This window comes from Calliphora vicina, chromosome 4 (genome assembly GCF_958450345.1).
Source record: "Calliphora vicina chromosome 4, idCalVici1.1, whole genome shotgun sequence".
Lineage (NCBI taxonomy): Eukaryota > Metazoa > Arthropoda > Insecta > Diptera > Calliphoridae > Calliphora > Calliphora vicina.
Window position 1 is genome coordinate 27,572,319 of NC_088783.1, and position 15,923 is coordinate 27,588,241.

Sequence of the window (15,923 nt, forward strand, 5' to 3'; positions counted from 1 at the left end):
CATTCAGTTGTCGAACGGACAGCTTATTGCTTATCAACAGGGAAACCAAAATATGCAAATGCATGTTTTTTCTGGTGAGTCTAATGAGCACATGGATAAGATATTTACACGTTTCAGAACTATTTAAGAATTTTGGCATCGATTTGTTAGTGCATATTTTTGCATATTTTACCCTTAAATACATATTTTTGCATATATTTGTTTTAAGAGCATATTTATGTCATATTTTGCGTTTTTAGAGCATATTTTACTGTTTAATAGCATATTTTGAGTTTATCAAAAACAAATTTTGTCTTACTTATTTTTCGCTGTTATGTTACAGGTTTTTACTTCCTTTGTTTAAAATTCAAAATTGAAAAATAGATGGCTTTTCACCAAAAAAAAAAAAATTAAAAAAACAGAAAATTTTTTTAAAAATTTAAAATAACAATTCTAAAAATTTTTTTATCCAAAAAATGAAAAAACTGAAAAAAATTTTCACCTAAAAAAAAAAAAAAATTCCAAAAAATTAAAAAACTGAAAAAAAATTTTTGTTCACATAAAAATATTTAAATTTTTTATTTTGAAGTATAGTTAGGTGAAGGGTATATAAGATTCGGCACAGCCGAATATAGCTCTCTTATTTGTTTTAATATAAAATAAGCACTATTTTAATAATAGCTCCATCTAAATATCAAATTTTAGTTCTAATTCAAACTTAACCGTTCTAAGTGTTAAAGAAATATTGTCTTTTAAATTTGCTCCTGTAACATCAGTTGATGTCGAAAGAACATTTTCTATGTATAAAAATGTTTTCAGATCCAATAGACAACGATTTTTATTTGAAAATTTAAGTAAATTTTTTTTGGTTAAAAATTATGTAAAAGTTTGTTTTTTTAAGAGCATATTTTTTAAATTTTAAGAGAATATTTTAAAGTTTTTACTGCATATTTAAAGCGCCTAAAACGCTTTTTTTAGAGCATATTTCCGGTTTCCCTGCTTATCAATAATTGCTCAAGCTATCAGTAGAGCAATCATATCGCAGACAATAAAATGAGGCAAAAATATTTCTACATGGAGACGACAAATTAGCAAACAACTGTTTCTGGTTGTCACAAAAAATTTTGCCAAAAAAATGAGAAGCATTTAACATCTGGCACCTCTATTCATAACAACCCTGTACCACAATTACACATTTTAGACAGCTGCTAAAAAAAATGTAAACAAAAACATGTTTATTGTTGTTATTGGGTTTCCATTTGTGTTGCAAATTGAAATAAAATTAGTGAATAGAATACATAAAAATGAAAATAACTTGTCGGATATGTAAAATACAACAAGGCGAATTTTTTACCCTTGATAGCGTAGTGCCCATTTATGGACAGAGGAACTATAAGTTATTGGAAATCTATAACAAATGTTGCCAATTGAATGCCCTTATACAAGATACCTTGCCTCAGGTAGTATGTTTGGCTTGTTTGGAAAAGCTGAAAGAATTTTTCGAATTTCAATTAAAAGCCGAAAAATCAGACTTGGAACTTCGAAAAGAATTAGAAGGGGTTCAAACCCTTGATATTAAAACAGAACAATTGGAAAATTGTCATGTGCCAACTATTAACCAAGCAAATACAGCAATTAAACCGGAAGTGGAAGAAGAAGTTATTACTACGGAAGATGAATTCGATGATGATGATCATTATGAAGACGATGAAAAAATACAGGAAGACGATGAGGATGAAGTTGAAGATACAGACATTTTATTTGAATTATACAATAAAAATGATAGTTGCTTGGACAATTATTTAAAATTTAATAAATCTGAATCTGAGACAGTTGAAGAATTTAATGGTCAGGAAGAACATGATTATGAAATGGAAATAAATCAAACTATTACTGAAATTATTAATACGCCTGAAGCTGACAGTAATAAAATGCATTTGGATACAACAGCATCTGATGAAATTGATGCTGGATTAGAAACAGACATACCAATCATAGAAATTTCAAGACTTAAATTACCAATGCAATGTCCGCAAATGCAAACTCTAATTTTAGAACCAATGGTTGAAATTAGGAAGTGGCAGTGTGCCGATTGCGGTCGGAAGTACTTAACAGAAGAAAAATTGGAACAACATCGTAAACTACATAACCAATCTGAGGATTGTCAGTGTGAAATATGCGGTTAGTAGAAAATATATAAATTTAATTAAAAGTACGTACATATTTAATAAAATTATTATTTTAGGTACACATCTAAAGTCGCTGTATGACTATCGGGAACATATGAAAGAACATGGCACAGAGCGTAAATTTTCTTGTGAATATTGCGACAAAACTTTTTCCACGCGAGCTAATCTTAAATCTCATTTATACATTCACACCAATTTGCGGCCATTCAAGTGTGAAATTTGCGGTAAAACATTCCAACAAAAATCAATCTTAAAGACCCATATGACTTTGCATACCGGCAAACCATTTGAATGTACTCTATGTCATCGGCGTTTTAGTCGAACAGCTCATCTGAATATTCATATGCGGCAACACAATAACATACGGCCATATCAATGTACTGAATGTCCCAGTTCATATATGCAAAAGTCACATCTGGATCGTCATATATCAAGCTCACATTTGGGCGTTCGTTTCCAATGTACTATATGCGGTAAGATGTATACTAAGAAGCCGTCATTAAATACTCATATGCGTGATGCACACTGTACAACGGTATGTTTGTACAATTGTGAAATTTGTGATTTGGATTTTCCGAAACAAAAAGCGTAAGTCAAAATAAACTCTTTTATATATGTACATAATGCTTGATCTGTAATAAAAAACTATTACGAATTATTACAAATTTTGATTAAAGCACATGAAAAAATTTAATTTTTTTCCAAAAACCTGATGTATTTGTAACAATTTTTAATAATTCTTAATAGCCTTTTTGCTATTATAGTAAATGAAGTTTAAACATATTTATTTTATACAGATCTCGAATTAATTAATTAATTCAATTTGAGCTTAATTCACTAAAATCTTAATTCGGAATTATAAAATTCCATAAATCCAGTACCAACATCTAATTCTTTAGCTTCATTCAAAGGCTTATATTTAAATAGAATTCATTCATCGTGGAAATAATTCTTAATTTAAATAATTCATAACAGAATTCATTCAACCTTTGAATGATTAAATTTGTTAACTTAAATCTAATAATACTTATACTTAAAATCTTCATTCATTTTAAATGAATTTAAAAAAAATTTCATAATCTTATACTTTTTAAAAAAATTTATTAACAATAATTTAATTGAAGTAAATTTAATTAATTTTGTTCTTCATTTTAAAAAAATAATATACAAAAAAAATTCTGTTTGCCCTCTGTGAGGTTTGAACTCACGACCCCTGGTTTACGAGACCAGTGCTCTACCACTGAGCTAAAAGGGCTCTGAGGCCTGTTGTGTCAAAGTTGTTACTTGAGATTAAGAGAAGTTACCACTTGGTAATAATTAAATACAGGGATGTTCAAGTCTATGAACAACTTGTAGCGTTGCCACTCTTTCAGCGTAATATTATAAAGTACATTCATGAAATATACGGCAGCACTAACTATTAATTATATGTAATTTAAAATTGTTTAAAAAATGTTTTGTTTCACGATTAATATACAAATATGGGATTTGTATGGATGCAAAAAAATAAAAAGTCGTGGGGTGCAATACTTTGTTCTAAATTCTCTTTTAAGTATTCTATTAGGAACCCAAAGATTTTGATAACATGGGTAATATTTGAACAATCATTTTTAGTTAGGATCGCAGGTAGTGGAATTAGTATCCTAATAATGCTTTTTGGCTTAAATTTATGAGATTATTTCCTAACTAATTTACAAACTTTTTTACATCAATTTAATTCAAATTTAAATAATATATACAATAATTAAATCTTATTTACAATTGATTACTTGTTGAATTGTATATATTTTTATTTACGATTACTGCTTTGTAATATGTACTATATTTATTGACCAAAAATAGCTTTTATATTACTATGAATGAAATAAAAATAAATAAATGAAAGAAAGGCTTTGTGAAGCTAAAGAAATGGATATTGGAATGGATTTTTGGAGTTAATTTTGTTTTAATTCCGAATTAAGATTTTAGCGAATTGAATTAATTCGAAACTCTAACACGCATAATATATTTTTTGTAAGAAAAAAAATTATTTTATTTCTTTCCAGATTATACTATCATATGAAATCGAAACATCCCGATTACAAAAATAATAATTAATCGGTGAAATGTACGTGAATTAAAAAAAAAGTAAATTGTATGCAATTTTAGTTTTATTAACATTTTATTTACATATTTAGATGAAAATTGTATTAGTTGTAGTATTTATTACAAATTAAAGGCTTATACTAGTTGAAAAAATGTGTATTTTTGTTATTTAAATTCCTCTTCTTACGGGTTTCGGGGCAAATAATATTTTTGCTGGCTTACACAGCTCCAATTCAGTGCCAGGTCTCACTGCCAAACATAGCGTTATTTCCACAGAAGAGGCTTCGGTCCATACAGAATGTGACAGCAGTATGGTGGTTCTTAAACGTACATTCGTTTCGTGTGCTCCCTGCTCGGTCATAATTTTTTTAAAGTCCGACAACTTTGGCACAACTGTGTGCAAATGTTGGTCGGGATACTTTATTTTAATGCGCATATCTTGCTTTTGAGACTCTTGCAGATTATCTATTTCGGCCACAAAGGGTAGAGCAGCTATAAGTCCCGCTGTTACTTTAATAACATTATCTTGTGACATTTGCGGACATGGTTCCAATATATTGGCCATACACATTTTAATACTTACATTTGCCGGAGGCATGCTTACCGCTGAAGGTTTCTGCACTAAAGGTAAAATTTCTCGAAATACCTTTCCTGGCTTTGGATCGACTATACTTGATAACTGATTTAGTAGTAATGTCGTTAACGAATCGGGTTGAGAGTCTTGTTTTTCGTCTAAGAAATTACTGATGTCTGATGCAGTTTGTAGTAGCATTTGGCAAGGTCCCAAGGCACTTTGAGACCGATCACGTACTACTAAAACCAAGTGCAGTGCACTGGCCCTTAAACAGACTTGTTTAACCAACAACATATCACTATAGGTAAGACCCGAAAATATATGCTGAAGTTTTAAGCAATTGCGCACCAATTGAGCCAGTGATTCCTTTAAGGGAGCACGACTATGCTGTGAAGTGGTACAACTTTGCAATTGTTCAATTTGTATTTGAGCAGCTAAAAATGTTTCCAAAAAATTAGCGGTACCCCACATTTCGGGATCAATCTCACCCAATCGCTGTAATGAAATAAGTCATAAAATGTGTAAAATATGTAATTAAAATATTATGCACTAGCTGACGGCTTACCTTTAAATTGTCTTGAGCCGTCTTTAATAGCGGTACTCGATCCCTGGCTATGGAAAATATATCATTAATATGTGCTAATATTGTTTCCAAATATTCTCGTGAATTGTTCAAGCCGTTTAAATCATCCATAGGCTTTTTGGTCGATGCTCCTTCTATTGGCAGCTGAGGCACTAACGTTGGCATAGCATCGCGCAAGTAGGCGTAATGTTTTAGGGTAACATCTGGAAATAGACTTATAATGGGCACCAAATTTGCGGCCGCATTAAACAGCAAAATTAAAATACACAAATAGGCTGGGTCTTCCACATCACGTTCAGCACTATCAAAAAAGGGATGATCCTGCAAAAGATGCGAAGTAACAGCTAAGCAAAGATTTGGATGCTTTTGACCCACTTTACGCATACAACCAAATGCTGACAGTTTATCCTGTGGATATTTTGAGAGTACATCTAACAATTTTTGCACCACCATCAGCAGACAGGCCTGTGTAGAAACACGACAAGCTCCCAACATCAAATGTAGACCTTCTCGTACTTCCACCGAAAAATCTTCTAAAGACGACAACATAATTTCCAACTGATCTTCACGTAAAACAATATGTCTAGCTATGGCTGTCAAACTATAAATGGCCTTTAGGCGAACTTCCTCAATTTCATCGTTAAACATATCGACCAGAAAATCTAAACAGGTCACTGCAAAATCCGGGTGTTTAAGCGCTAATTTGCACATGGAATCCACAGTGGCAATGCGTACTTCCAGAAACTCATCCTCCAAGCCATGGACTAAAGCTCCGCATGCACCACTTGCTATGAGAGAAATTGTATCCGTATCCAATTTTTCTTGAGGGGCATCATCCGCCCAACGTTTTCCAGAAGACCATTCACCCGAAGCTACCAGCTGAGCACCCCTTTCATGAGCGGTTTTCTTACGTCTCAAATTGCTCATAAGTTTTTTATCCAATGTTTGGTGAAGATATTCAGAACTAACCATTGTCATGTCACCCAAATGTTCGGCAGCTTGAACCCGTATTTGAATACATAAATCGCATAATGCAGCGCACACTTTACTAAAAGCCGCATCCACCAGACGCATTTCCTCCTCGTCCTCAGTGCCACACGATATCATATGATCTGGATGCGTAATGCCCAATTGAAAGACCAATCTTAGAGCTTGTTGGCGAACACATTCATAATCATCTTGCATGGCTGCCACAGCACGTTTATACAGAGACGGAGATAAAATTGCTCCCCTATCTCCCAAACACAGAATAGATCTTAAACTTTGTGCCCTTACCCCAGAATCTTGAGAGTCGGCATAATGTCCGATGGTATCTATGACGCCCTTTTTAGCATCTGTTAAAGCTACAAATGCTGACAATACCATCAATGCGTTCTTTTGTGTTTGATGTGATTCCGAGCACAACTGTTGTTGTGCGAAATGGGCCATTTTCGTAATGTGCATTGAGGGCAAATGTTTTATATTCTTAGCTCCTATTTTGTGTAGACTACAAAGACCTTGAGCAATAACTTTTTGAGATTTTTCGTATTTTAATACTCCTATGATTTCATCAATCAGAGCATTAACCACCTCAGCTACACGAACTTCTGCAAAATCGGCAAGTAATCCCAGTATCATCACCCTTACCGTGGTATCACCATCGCGTTCTTGACGAAAAATTTCTATCAACTTGTGGATGGCCTCATGTAATTCAGAAATTTGACAATCGTCTAGTACTAATTCATCGGCAATTTTAACTAATAATTCCAATAGTTCTTTACTGTTTTGTGGTGAAATTGTGCCCAACAGGTTTATAGCTTGCTGCAGTTTATTAGTGGCAGATACATTTTTGCTAGTCGTTTGTATACGAATTTTCTTATGTGGTGGTTGGACACATTCCACGGTTTCTGTTACGGAAAGTGGCCTTTTAACCGCTACTGATGTACTCGCCATAATAATTGGCTTTTATTTAACACAAATTTATTATTTTTTTTATTTTTATACAAAAATAAATCACAACATTCCACGAGCGGCGTCAGAAAAAAACAATGAATGAAATCAAGGCGAATTTATAGAAGGTGACCTCAGAAGAACAGCTGATTATTTTTCTTCAATTGTTTAGATAATTCAACTGTCAATTCACTTGTATTTCTTGTGGTGAAAAATACAACATACCCAAAAGCAAAAACAACAATACACAACTTTGACAGTTCAATTATCTTTTAACAAAAAAGTACAAGTTGTTTTTATACATGTTGTGTTTGTTGTAGTTCTACTATAAACTCGCCTAGAGATAATAAAGTGCTGCCAGATCTGAACAGATTGTACAATCTGGCAGCCAGATCCGGCCACTCTCCGGATGACACCAACATGAGTACACACACACACCGTGCATTTCTTATGGGGACTGTTTAGCTCATGACCCCCCAAATATAGCTCGTTATGAGCTTAATATAAAAAACTTAATATAAAAAAAATAGTTTTGCTGATGTCAGCCGCAACGGCGTTGCCACTTGCTGTTTTTCAATGTGAATGAAACTGATAACAGAGTTGCCCTGCATACCTTCTCTACATTGCGATAATTTGCCGAATGGCTATACGGTATTAAACATATTTCATTTATGGAAACGGTAATATAGTTTCTGTTCACGGTATGGACATAAAAATGTAATTTTACATTGTTAAAGTAATTGTATGTTAGTTTTTATGCGTTAATTATTTAATTTTTTGGTTTTAACTGGTTGGTTTCGCCTTAATTCTACTCAAACGGAACTTTGGAATTACAGTGCATTTAGCAACCGTTTTCTACATGTCCAAATCTGGTTATCGAATCTTTCAAAATAATTATTGCACTTTTCTGGGTGTCTGAACAGCTTTTATTAAAATAATTACATACAGTGAGTGTCACTCAAAATCGTACAACATATTTTTTTTTAAATATTATGAAATTATACAAGCAATAATAGGTGATTATATGAAAAATTAAAAGTAATTTTATTAATTGGAACAAAAAATATGTATTTCAACAAAAAAGTTAACAAAACCTCAATTCGTTAAAAAAATATTAATGAAAATTAAAGAACATCACAAAATTCATATTTCACTTAAATTCGTACAATTATATTAAATTATAATTAAAACTTTAAAAATTAAAAAAAATGTTATTATTAAATAATCCTGATACTTTGTAGGGTATCATTTGCTATTTTTTAGTGCCTTTACGATTTTAAATGAAGCGTTGATATTCTGGGCACTGACAGTCTTACCCAATTTTTTTATTTGTGGATAAGGGCAATGTGAATAAAATAATGAATAAAATTTGACTACGATGGTGTACGATTTTAAGTGACACTGTATATTTAAAAATCTAAAAAAAAGTTTAATCTGAAAATTTTAAAATAATTTATAATCTTATTTCCATTTTATGAATAAATTATTCATGAAAGAAACTTTATTTTACATACTCTAAATACCAATCGAAGCAAAAAAAACTATTTTGAAATTACCCAAATTACTGCAATTACCTTTACCACTAAAATACCTTTACCGAAATATGCCAAAATAACGTTACTGGAATAATCTAAATTAAAGCTAACTTAAATGAACAAACTATCATGCAATGTTTACTGAAATTTACAAGAATTTTATTTTAATTTTTTATGAACTTAAAAAATTCTTGACAAAAATATGTGAATAATAAAAACCTCATTAAAAGTAGCTAAGAGCAAGACAAAATATTTTTCAGTTTTCCGATAAATTTTCTTTTTATAACTATAATGTATTCCAAATTTTCGGTTCCGGTGGACCTTTCTGTAGAAATTAAAAGTTTCGAAAAAAAAACACAATTTACTACTGTAGTAGACAAAATTTCTTTCGCCGTTCTTTATAAACTAAAAGTAGTTACAATGCATTTTGTTATTAACAAAATCTAAAGATTCCAAATAAATGTGGAAAATTTTCAAAATATTCTTAACTAATGGGTAAAACGAACTGTATGTCAATAGTATATATTAATTAGAAACGGTTTTAATCTTTTCTTCGTTTTTTATCGGAACTACCGCCAGAACGATCATTTTTCTCTTCGCCTCTCTTTGGAGCTTTCTTGGCCATATTCAAGAACTGATCGAGACCGAAGGGATCTTCTTCCTTTTCAAATTGAACGGGACCACTACGCGAAGGTGCACCACTACCACCAGCTCGTGATGTACCCGAGAATTCCTTGTCCGGTACAAAACGTTGGGTATTAACAATACGATCTAAGTCTGCACCATAGGCATCGTTGTCAGCTTGTTTACTTGGTCTATACAAGTGGTTACCCAAGGAGTTGGCTTCGCGCCAGGGTTTGTCATACACATTGTAAGCTTCGTCATCTCCATATCCGGAATCCATACCTTTAGTGGTATTAAAAAGACGTTGATCAAAGAGCGCCTCACCAGTGCCCGCAGACTTAGCGGGCATGCCAAGTGCAATTTGTTCTGAAATATCACGCTCGCGTTCTTTTTGCAATTTGGAACGCTTGTCGGGAGCTGCGCGTGCCAAGTTACGATCGCGCTGCCGTTCACGATGTCGCTCAGCACGAAGTTCATTACGTTCTTTGGCGTCAGCGCTTGTACCTGGTACCTCTTCTGTGGGATTACGTATACCTGCACGTTCTTCTCGAGCTCTTTGAGCCATCATGCGCAACATGTCTTCTTTCTTTTCCTTTTCTTTTTGCGCTAATTTCTTTTCTAATTGAGCTCTGGCCTCGACAGCTTCGCGAGCCTTACGATCGGCTATATATAAAGCTTCAGACATTTTGGCGAATTTTTCGTTAATATGAACTTGTTGCAGACCTCTACCATCAGCAGCCAAACGTTTATCCAAGGGTATAGTATAACCTTTTGCGTTTTTCCAATTCGATATACAGGGAGGGATCTTCCATTCTTTTTGTTCTTTAACAGTGACTTTTCGCGAAGGTGAATGCAAAACCGGCGCTGGAGGTGAAGGCGGCCCCCTGGGAATTTTCTTATTAATTCGAAATTTAGGTGGTTCCATTGGATCTACCTGAGCTTCTACCATTCGTATAATTCGTTGTTTTGCTCCTGAATTAAAAGCATCTCCCTGTTGAGAAGGGGTGTAACGAATATACTGTGCAGGCGCGCCTCGTTCGGCATGTCTGACTGGCATTGCGGCTGCTATCTTTTGACTAGTTAACTTTTCTAAAGCTCTTCTTGTTTCTTCTGTGGTATCAGCTACTGTCTCAGCATCTGGCCTCTGCAATTCTTCCGCATCCTCTGACAATACCTCAGCGGGCAACAATTGTGAAATTGATGAATACACGATCTTGTCTTTTCCATGCCCCTGACGTGCTATAGCATCGTATTTAATTTTTCCCTTTTCATCTAAACGCACAGCTAGAGCATTGGATTTTTTACCCAAATTTGCAGGCGCACCCATATCCAAAGGATATTGAGCCACGTGTATTTCGGGAAACGCTCCACCATCGCCGAAATCGGCGTCTGTTCTCGGCACCCAATCCTTCCGCTGACCGTAAGGCGGTGCAGCTATTTTGGCCGAAACTAAGGCACCTATTTTAGGTGCTCCTTTAGCCGCCACGCGTCTTTCATCTTCACGATCCCACACCGCATTTGTGGGTGTAGGCAAAAGACTAGACAAAGACATGGTTGAAGTAACAAAAATTACTTTATATTTCGCTATTTTTTCTAGTACTCTTTATTAAAAGTATAATATTTTTGCAAACAAATTGAAATTACACACAACAATGTTATAACTAATATAAAAAAAAGAAAAATGGAGTATTGACGTTTAATAAAATATTATCAACAAAGTTAGCAATGTAGATAGCAAGAATGGAACGAAATGAAATGTAACAAAACCAGTGTTGATGAATGTATGTATATAACACTCATCGCAGCAACTACGACCATTTTTTTATACCAGCTCGAAGGGGCTAGAGCTTCAAACTATCAAACACACAATAAACCTTCATGTTTGCTTGTTACTTATGGATTAATAAATAAATAAATAATAAATGTATATGATATATGTTAACTATCATTTAGAACATTAAGCGTAGTTATAATAAAAGTTTTCAAAATTGAATACAGAAGTATATTCACGTAAACCTAATTCCAAATTCATATCAAGGAATTAAAGGTGTATATTTCAGTTTCAATTCGAATGAATTTAATCTAACTTATTAATTTTTTAAGTTGTTAAATTATTTAAATAGTTTATTAGAAAATATCTTGAATTGCCAAATTATGTTAAAATGATATAAAGGAAATAGATGTAATACGTTTTTGGCCTTGAAGCCTTTTTGTATTACAAATAAAAAAATAAATATACATAAATAAAATATAAATAAATATCCATAATTTTTAATATCAAAAACTTAATATTTTTGAAACCAAAAACGATTATAATTAGTAATAAACGGTGAATTTGCAACACTGACGTGGTTACCGAAGTTGAGATATAATTTTACACATAATACCTTAGAAATATCCAAAATTTCAGAAACTACAAAAATGTTTACAACTTTTTGGTTTAATTAAAATTTTAGGTAAATCCTATGATATTTGATATCCCAAGTCATAGAGAATTATACATAGAGACGAGACACTCCGATTTGTCAAAGAAACATACAACAAATAATTTTTCTGATACAACAACAAAATACATTGACTAGCATGTATTTTGTTGTTGCAAGAGATAGGTTTTTGACAACAGACTTAGGTTTTTGACAATTCCGTCTCGTCTCTATGTTACCCTATGTCCCAAGTCTTGAATAAATCTAAGATTTAGATTGAAATTGAGATCTCAGTGATCTGTAAATATTGCATAATAAAGATTTTCGTCGCTCTAAACTTATATAATATAACATTTTTGCAAACATTCAACGGCATCCAAACACATCATAGGTATTATTATTTTCGAAATAAAATTACACAGTTTGTTTTCCATGGTTTTTGATTTAGTATTCGACAACACTGGAAGTACCCCTCAAACAAAGTCTTTAGTTAAACAGTATCTTTCAGTTTGTAATTACCGCAGATATAACGTAATTAATTTAACATGCATAAATACAGATAAAAATTCGTTTTTGTTAAATTTTTTTTCGACAATGTCTTCAGCAACATTAGCCACGAGCTGTAGAGCATGCCTAAGAGAATCATTGGAATCATATTTTGAAATGAATAAACAATGTCATTTCTCTTCAGATGATCATAATTTCGGAGATATTTTAAATTTTTGCACTCATCTTCAAGTAAAGATAAATGATGGATTTCCACAGAGGATTTGTGTAATATGTGTTCAAGATTTACAACAAACCTATGAATTTTTGCAAAGGGTAATGGAAAGCGATAAGAAACTGAACGAGTTGAAGGAAGTTGATGATTGTGATAACGAAGAAAATGATGATAATGTCAATGATCATGATGATTTCACAAAAGATCCTTTAGAAAATGCAACGGACAACGAAGATAATTTAGATAATGTAGCTAAAATAACATGTAAATGAAGGAATATTATTAATTTTTGCATTTTTTAGGATGTAAAATCCGAAATTGTTGATGATAATGATGATGAGTATTCTCGTACTTCATTGGGTAAAATTATTTTTATATATTTAATTCTATTTTTACTATTATACTTTTATTGTATTTTCTTTTATCTTTAGATAACGCTGATAATACTTTTGTAGATTCTCACCTTAACAGCACCCTTATCTCCCCTCATCTTAGTGATAGCATTGATAAAGATGATGGCGATTTTTTTAAGTCTGTAGAATCACAAATTTTTCCTCAAGGTTCGTTAGCATGTAACATTTTTTCATTAATAGTATGCTTAACAATGATTTTTATACACATTTTTTAGGCCGTTTAAAATGTAATATATGCCACAAGGCTTATTTCACCAATATAGGTCTTCAAGCTCATATGGATATACATTTACCTAAAGGTAAAACTATTTCAAAGTCGTCATTGATTGTTGGTAAATATATAAAAAAGAAGAAAATCATTAAAACCGCCGAAATATCGGATGATGAAAATACCAATAACCAGAACGCAAAGTTAGAAAAGGATGAAAGTAGGGCGAAAATTCCAAAACCAAAGAAAATGTTTCCTTGTGAAGTTTGTGGTAAACAAATGATATCTGCTTCGAAATTAAGGTAAATCATTATCAGTATCTTAATGCTCATGGATACATTGATCGACCCATAAATTGTAATAGAAAATAATGTTATTCGCCCTTGTTTTGTTAATCGAATGATTTCAAAATCGAGCGATTTTCAAAAACGAATATTTGTCAAATTGGAATAAATCATGTGAATTCGTTTTAAAATCGAAAACTTTATTCGAATTCGTATTACAGAATGGGGGGGGGGTGGTAAACTTGTGTATGATGTAATTTCGATTGATGTTTTAAAAATTATTTCAGATATCACATGGTAATGCATACAGGTGAAAAGGACTACTTATGTACAATGTGCCGTAAGTCAAAAAATCCATTTTATTATTCCAATCACACATTTTCTTCATTAAACAAACCAAAATAATTTGCTGCAATAATCTGTCTCATAAATATTACACTATGCTACAGGCTGTTTTCAACCCGATTTTTTAAAAAAATTAAATCAGTTTCAAAACACAATATATGTATGGTGTTTCGAAGTTGTTACTTTAATAGTTTCGTTATTTCACTAAAACAAAGTCATTGAGAAAATCTAAAAGTATTTCCGTACTCTATGGAATCCAACATAACATAATTGCTACATGAGAATCTCCCTGCATAGCTTTTTCGTTCACTTCTGATAACTGTGTTATTTTTCTATATACATATTTGAATAGCTAAGGCGTATTCAACAATATATGCCCTTAAACATCATATGCGCGCCCACACGGGAGAACGTCCGTATGAGTGCAAATTTTGTGGTGATCGTTTTCTACGGCCAACTACGCTTAAAAGTCATATGCGACGACATACGGGAGAGCGGCCATACGGTTGCGATATTTGCGGCAAACGTTTCATACAACACTCATCTATGGCTACACACATGAAACTTAATCATATGGATAAAACTATTCCCTGTCCCTATTGTGATAAAAAATACGCCCGACAAACTGACTTAAATACGCACTTATTAAGTCATAGCGGCGATAAGCCATTTGCCTGTCAAATGTGCCCGAGTCGTTTTACACGGCAGTCTAATTTAAATAAACATATGAATCAACATCACAGTGACATTGCACTTGGAGATAAAAAATCTAAAAAGAAAACCATAAAGGAAGTTGGCGGCAGTAATGAGATTACACAACAAATTGAGAGTAGTGACAATAATGATTTGTCTATGGAAAGGCCTTCATGTTCTTCGAATTTAAAGTGAGTATGTGATAGAAATCTCTCAATATTTATTTTTTAAATCGACAAACGTCTGATGCATTTTCAATCAGTTCTAGTTTAGGAATATTTGTTTACATACCGGGTTGGCACTGTTATTATAGGTATTTTTCTATACTTTATTTGTTTTAGTTCTACCGCTATGTTGCCTCTTGAAAAGCATTCATCAGTTCCTAGTTTTCAACAAATGTCTGCTGCAACAAATGAGCTGTCTGTTAACCAATTAAACAATTGGAATTGGCCCAATCAAACTTAAGTGTAGTATTAAATATTCCATATTGTATGTGCCTTAATGTAATATGTAAGCATGTATGTAAATAAAAAGATTCTAATTTCAAAAAAAAAAAAAATGTGAATATTACCAAAAAATATTTATTACGAAGGCTTTTTATTTAAAATATTAGCCATACTATAACCTCATCTCATAAAGCTTCCTTCGAGGTACAATTTTGAGTTCGTATTTTGTGATCTACAATTGAGAACTGGCGATTGGACAGGCCTCTTCAAAACACGTACCTCATTTGATTGTAACCGAGTACTAACCTAGAGGTGTTGTTGGTGTCATTTTCATCAGCGAATTGATACATAACATCGTTTGATACTTTATGGGGTAGCAAATTTCAAACGAAATGACAAACTTACCACTATTGTGAATGGTATAATTAGTATCTGAGATATAATCAAAAATAGAGGTAGTCATTTATAGACCGATTTTGCTGACATTCGTTTGTAATGGAAATATTGACTTGAGTCTGTCAGATGCAATGCCATTAATATACATATTTAATTCTATTTATGGAACAATATTACCTACATAGTATATACTCACTTCGTCCTTACTTCGTTCTTTGCTTCATTTCAAAACAATGTTTACATAGGATTATCAATAGTTTTTTTTTGCAATATATTTACTTATTTACATAAATTAATCTTTTTCAGTTTTTTATATAATTTTTTTCATGTATGCCATAAATATGTGTTTTTTGTTTTTTATATCAAGACAGTAATAAAAAATTAAAAATCTCTTATATTTCAGATTATACACAAAAAAAAGAAATTAGAACAAAATTATTATAAAAAATAATATATATTAATAATTTTTTAACTAAACTAATAATTTAAGAAAATA

At 32.2% G+C, this 15,923-nt stretch overlaps 3 protein-coding genes and 1 non-coding gene across 4 annotated transcripts; 1 reads left to right on the plus strand and 3 right to left on the minus strand.

The window, feature by feature from the left end:
* The first annotated feature begins 1,232 nt into the window (after nt 1-1,232).
* Nucleotides 1,233-15,165, plus strand: LOC135958303 (zinc finger protein 227-like). The gene is made up of 12 exons (XM_065509204.1): nt 1,233-2,160; nt 2,225-2,756; nt 4,714-4,880; nt 9,568-9,629; nt 9,813-10,026; nt 12,370-12,890; nt 12,945-13,002; nt 13,074-13,202; nt 13,271-13,565; nt 13,835-13,887; nt 14,245-14,776; nt 14,927-15,165. Exons 1-12 carry the CDS (start codon nt 1,284-1,286, stop codon nt 15,048-15,050), a joined length of 3,564 nt encoding a protein of 1,187 aa, XP_065365276.1. The 5' UTR covers nt 1,233-1,283; the 3' UTR covers nt 15,051-15,165.
* Nucleotides 3,352-3,423, minus strand: TRNAT-CGU (transfer RNA threonine (anticodon CGU)). Its single transcript has one exon. It is a non-coding gene; the product is annotated as a tRNA-Thr (tRNA).
* On the minus strand, nt 4,311-7,409 carry IntS4 (integrator complex subunit 4). The gene is made up of 2 exons (XM_065508674.1): nt 5,393-7,409; nt 4,311-5,322 (listed from the first exon to the last, which is right to left on the minus strand). Exons 1-2 carry the CDS (start codon nt 7,340-7,342, stop codon nt 4,423-4,425), a joined length of 2,850 nt encoding a protein of 949 aa, XP_065364746.1. The 5' UTR covers nt 7,343-7,409; the 3' UTR covers nt 4,311-4,422.
* On the minus strand, nt 9,235-11,137 carry Bx42 (Puff-specific protein Bx42). Its single transcript, XM_065508675.1, has one exon. It carries the CDS (start codon nt 11,048-11,050, stop codon nt 9,416-9,418), a length of 1,635 nt encoding a protein of 544 aa, XP_065364747.1. The 5' UTR covers nt 11,051-11,137; the 3' UTR covers nt 9,235-9,415.
* Nucleotides 15,166-15,923: the final 758 nt, after the last annotated feature.

Bases quoted from the DNA above. Each gene is read 5' to 3' on its own strand.
- Bx42 (XM_065508675.1), bottom strand. From the start codon at position 11,050: ATGTCTTTGTCTAGTCTTTTGCCTACACCCACAAATGCGGTGTGGGAT.
- LOC135958303 (XM_065509204.1), top strand. From the start codon at position 1,284: ATGAAAATAACTTGTCGGATATGTAAAATACAACAAGGCGAATTTTTT. The intron at 13,003-13,073 runs GTAAAATTATTT...TTTTATCTTTAG, and splicing joins GTATTCTCGTACTTCATTGG to ATAACGCTGATAATACTTTT. The intron at 13,888-14,244 runs GTAAGTCAAAAA...ATATTTGAATAG, and splicing joins CTACTTATGTACAATGTGCC to CTAAGGCGTATTCAACAATA.
- IntS4 (XM_065508674.1), bottom strand. From the start codon at position 7,342: ATGGCGAGTACATCAGTAGCGGTTAAAAGGCCACTTTCCGTAACAGAA. The intron at 5,323-5,392 runs GTAAGCCGTCAG...ATTTCATTACAG, and splicing joins CGGCTCAAGACAATTTAAAG to CGATTGGGTGAGATTGATCC.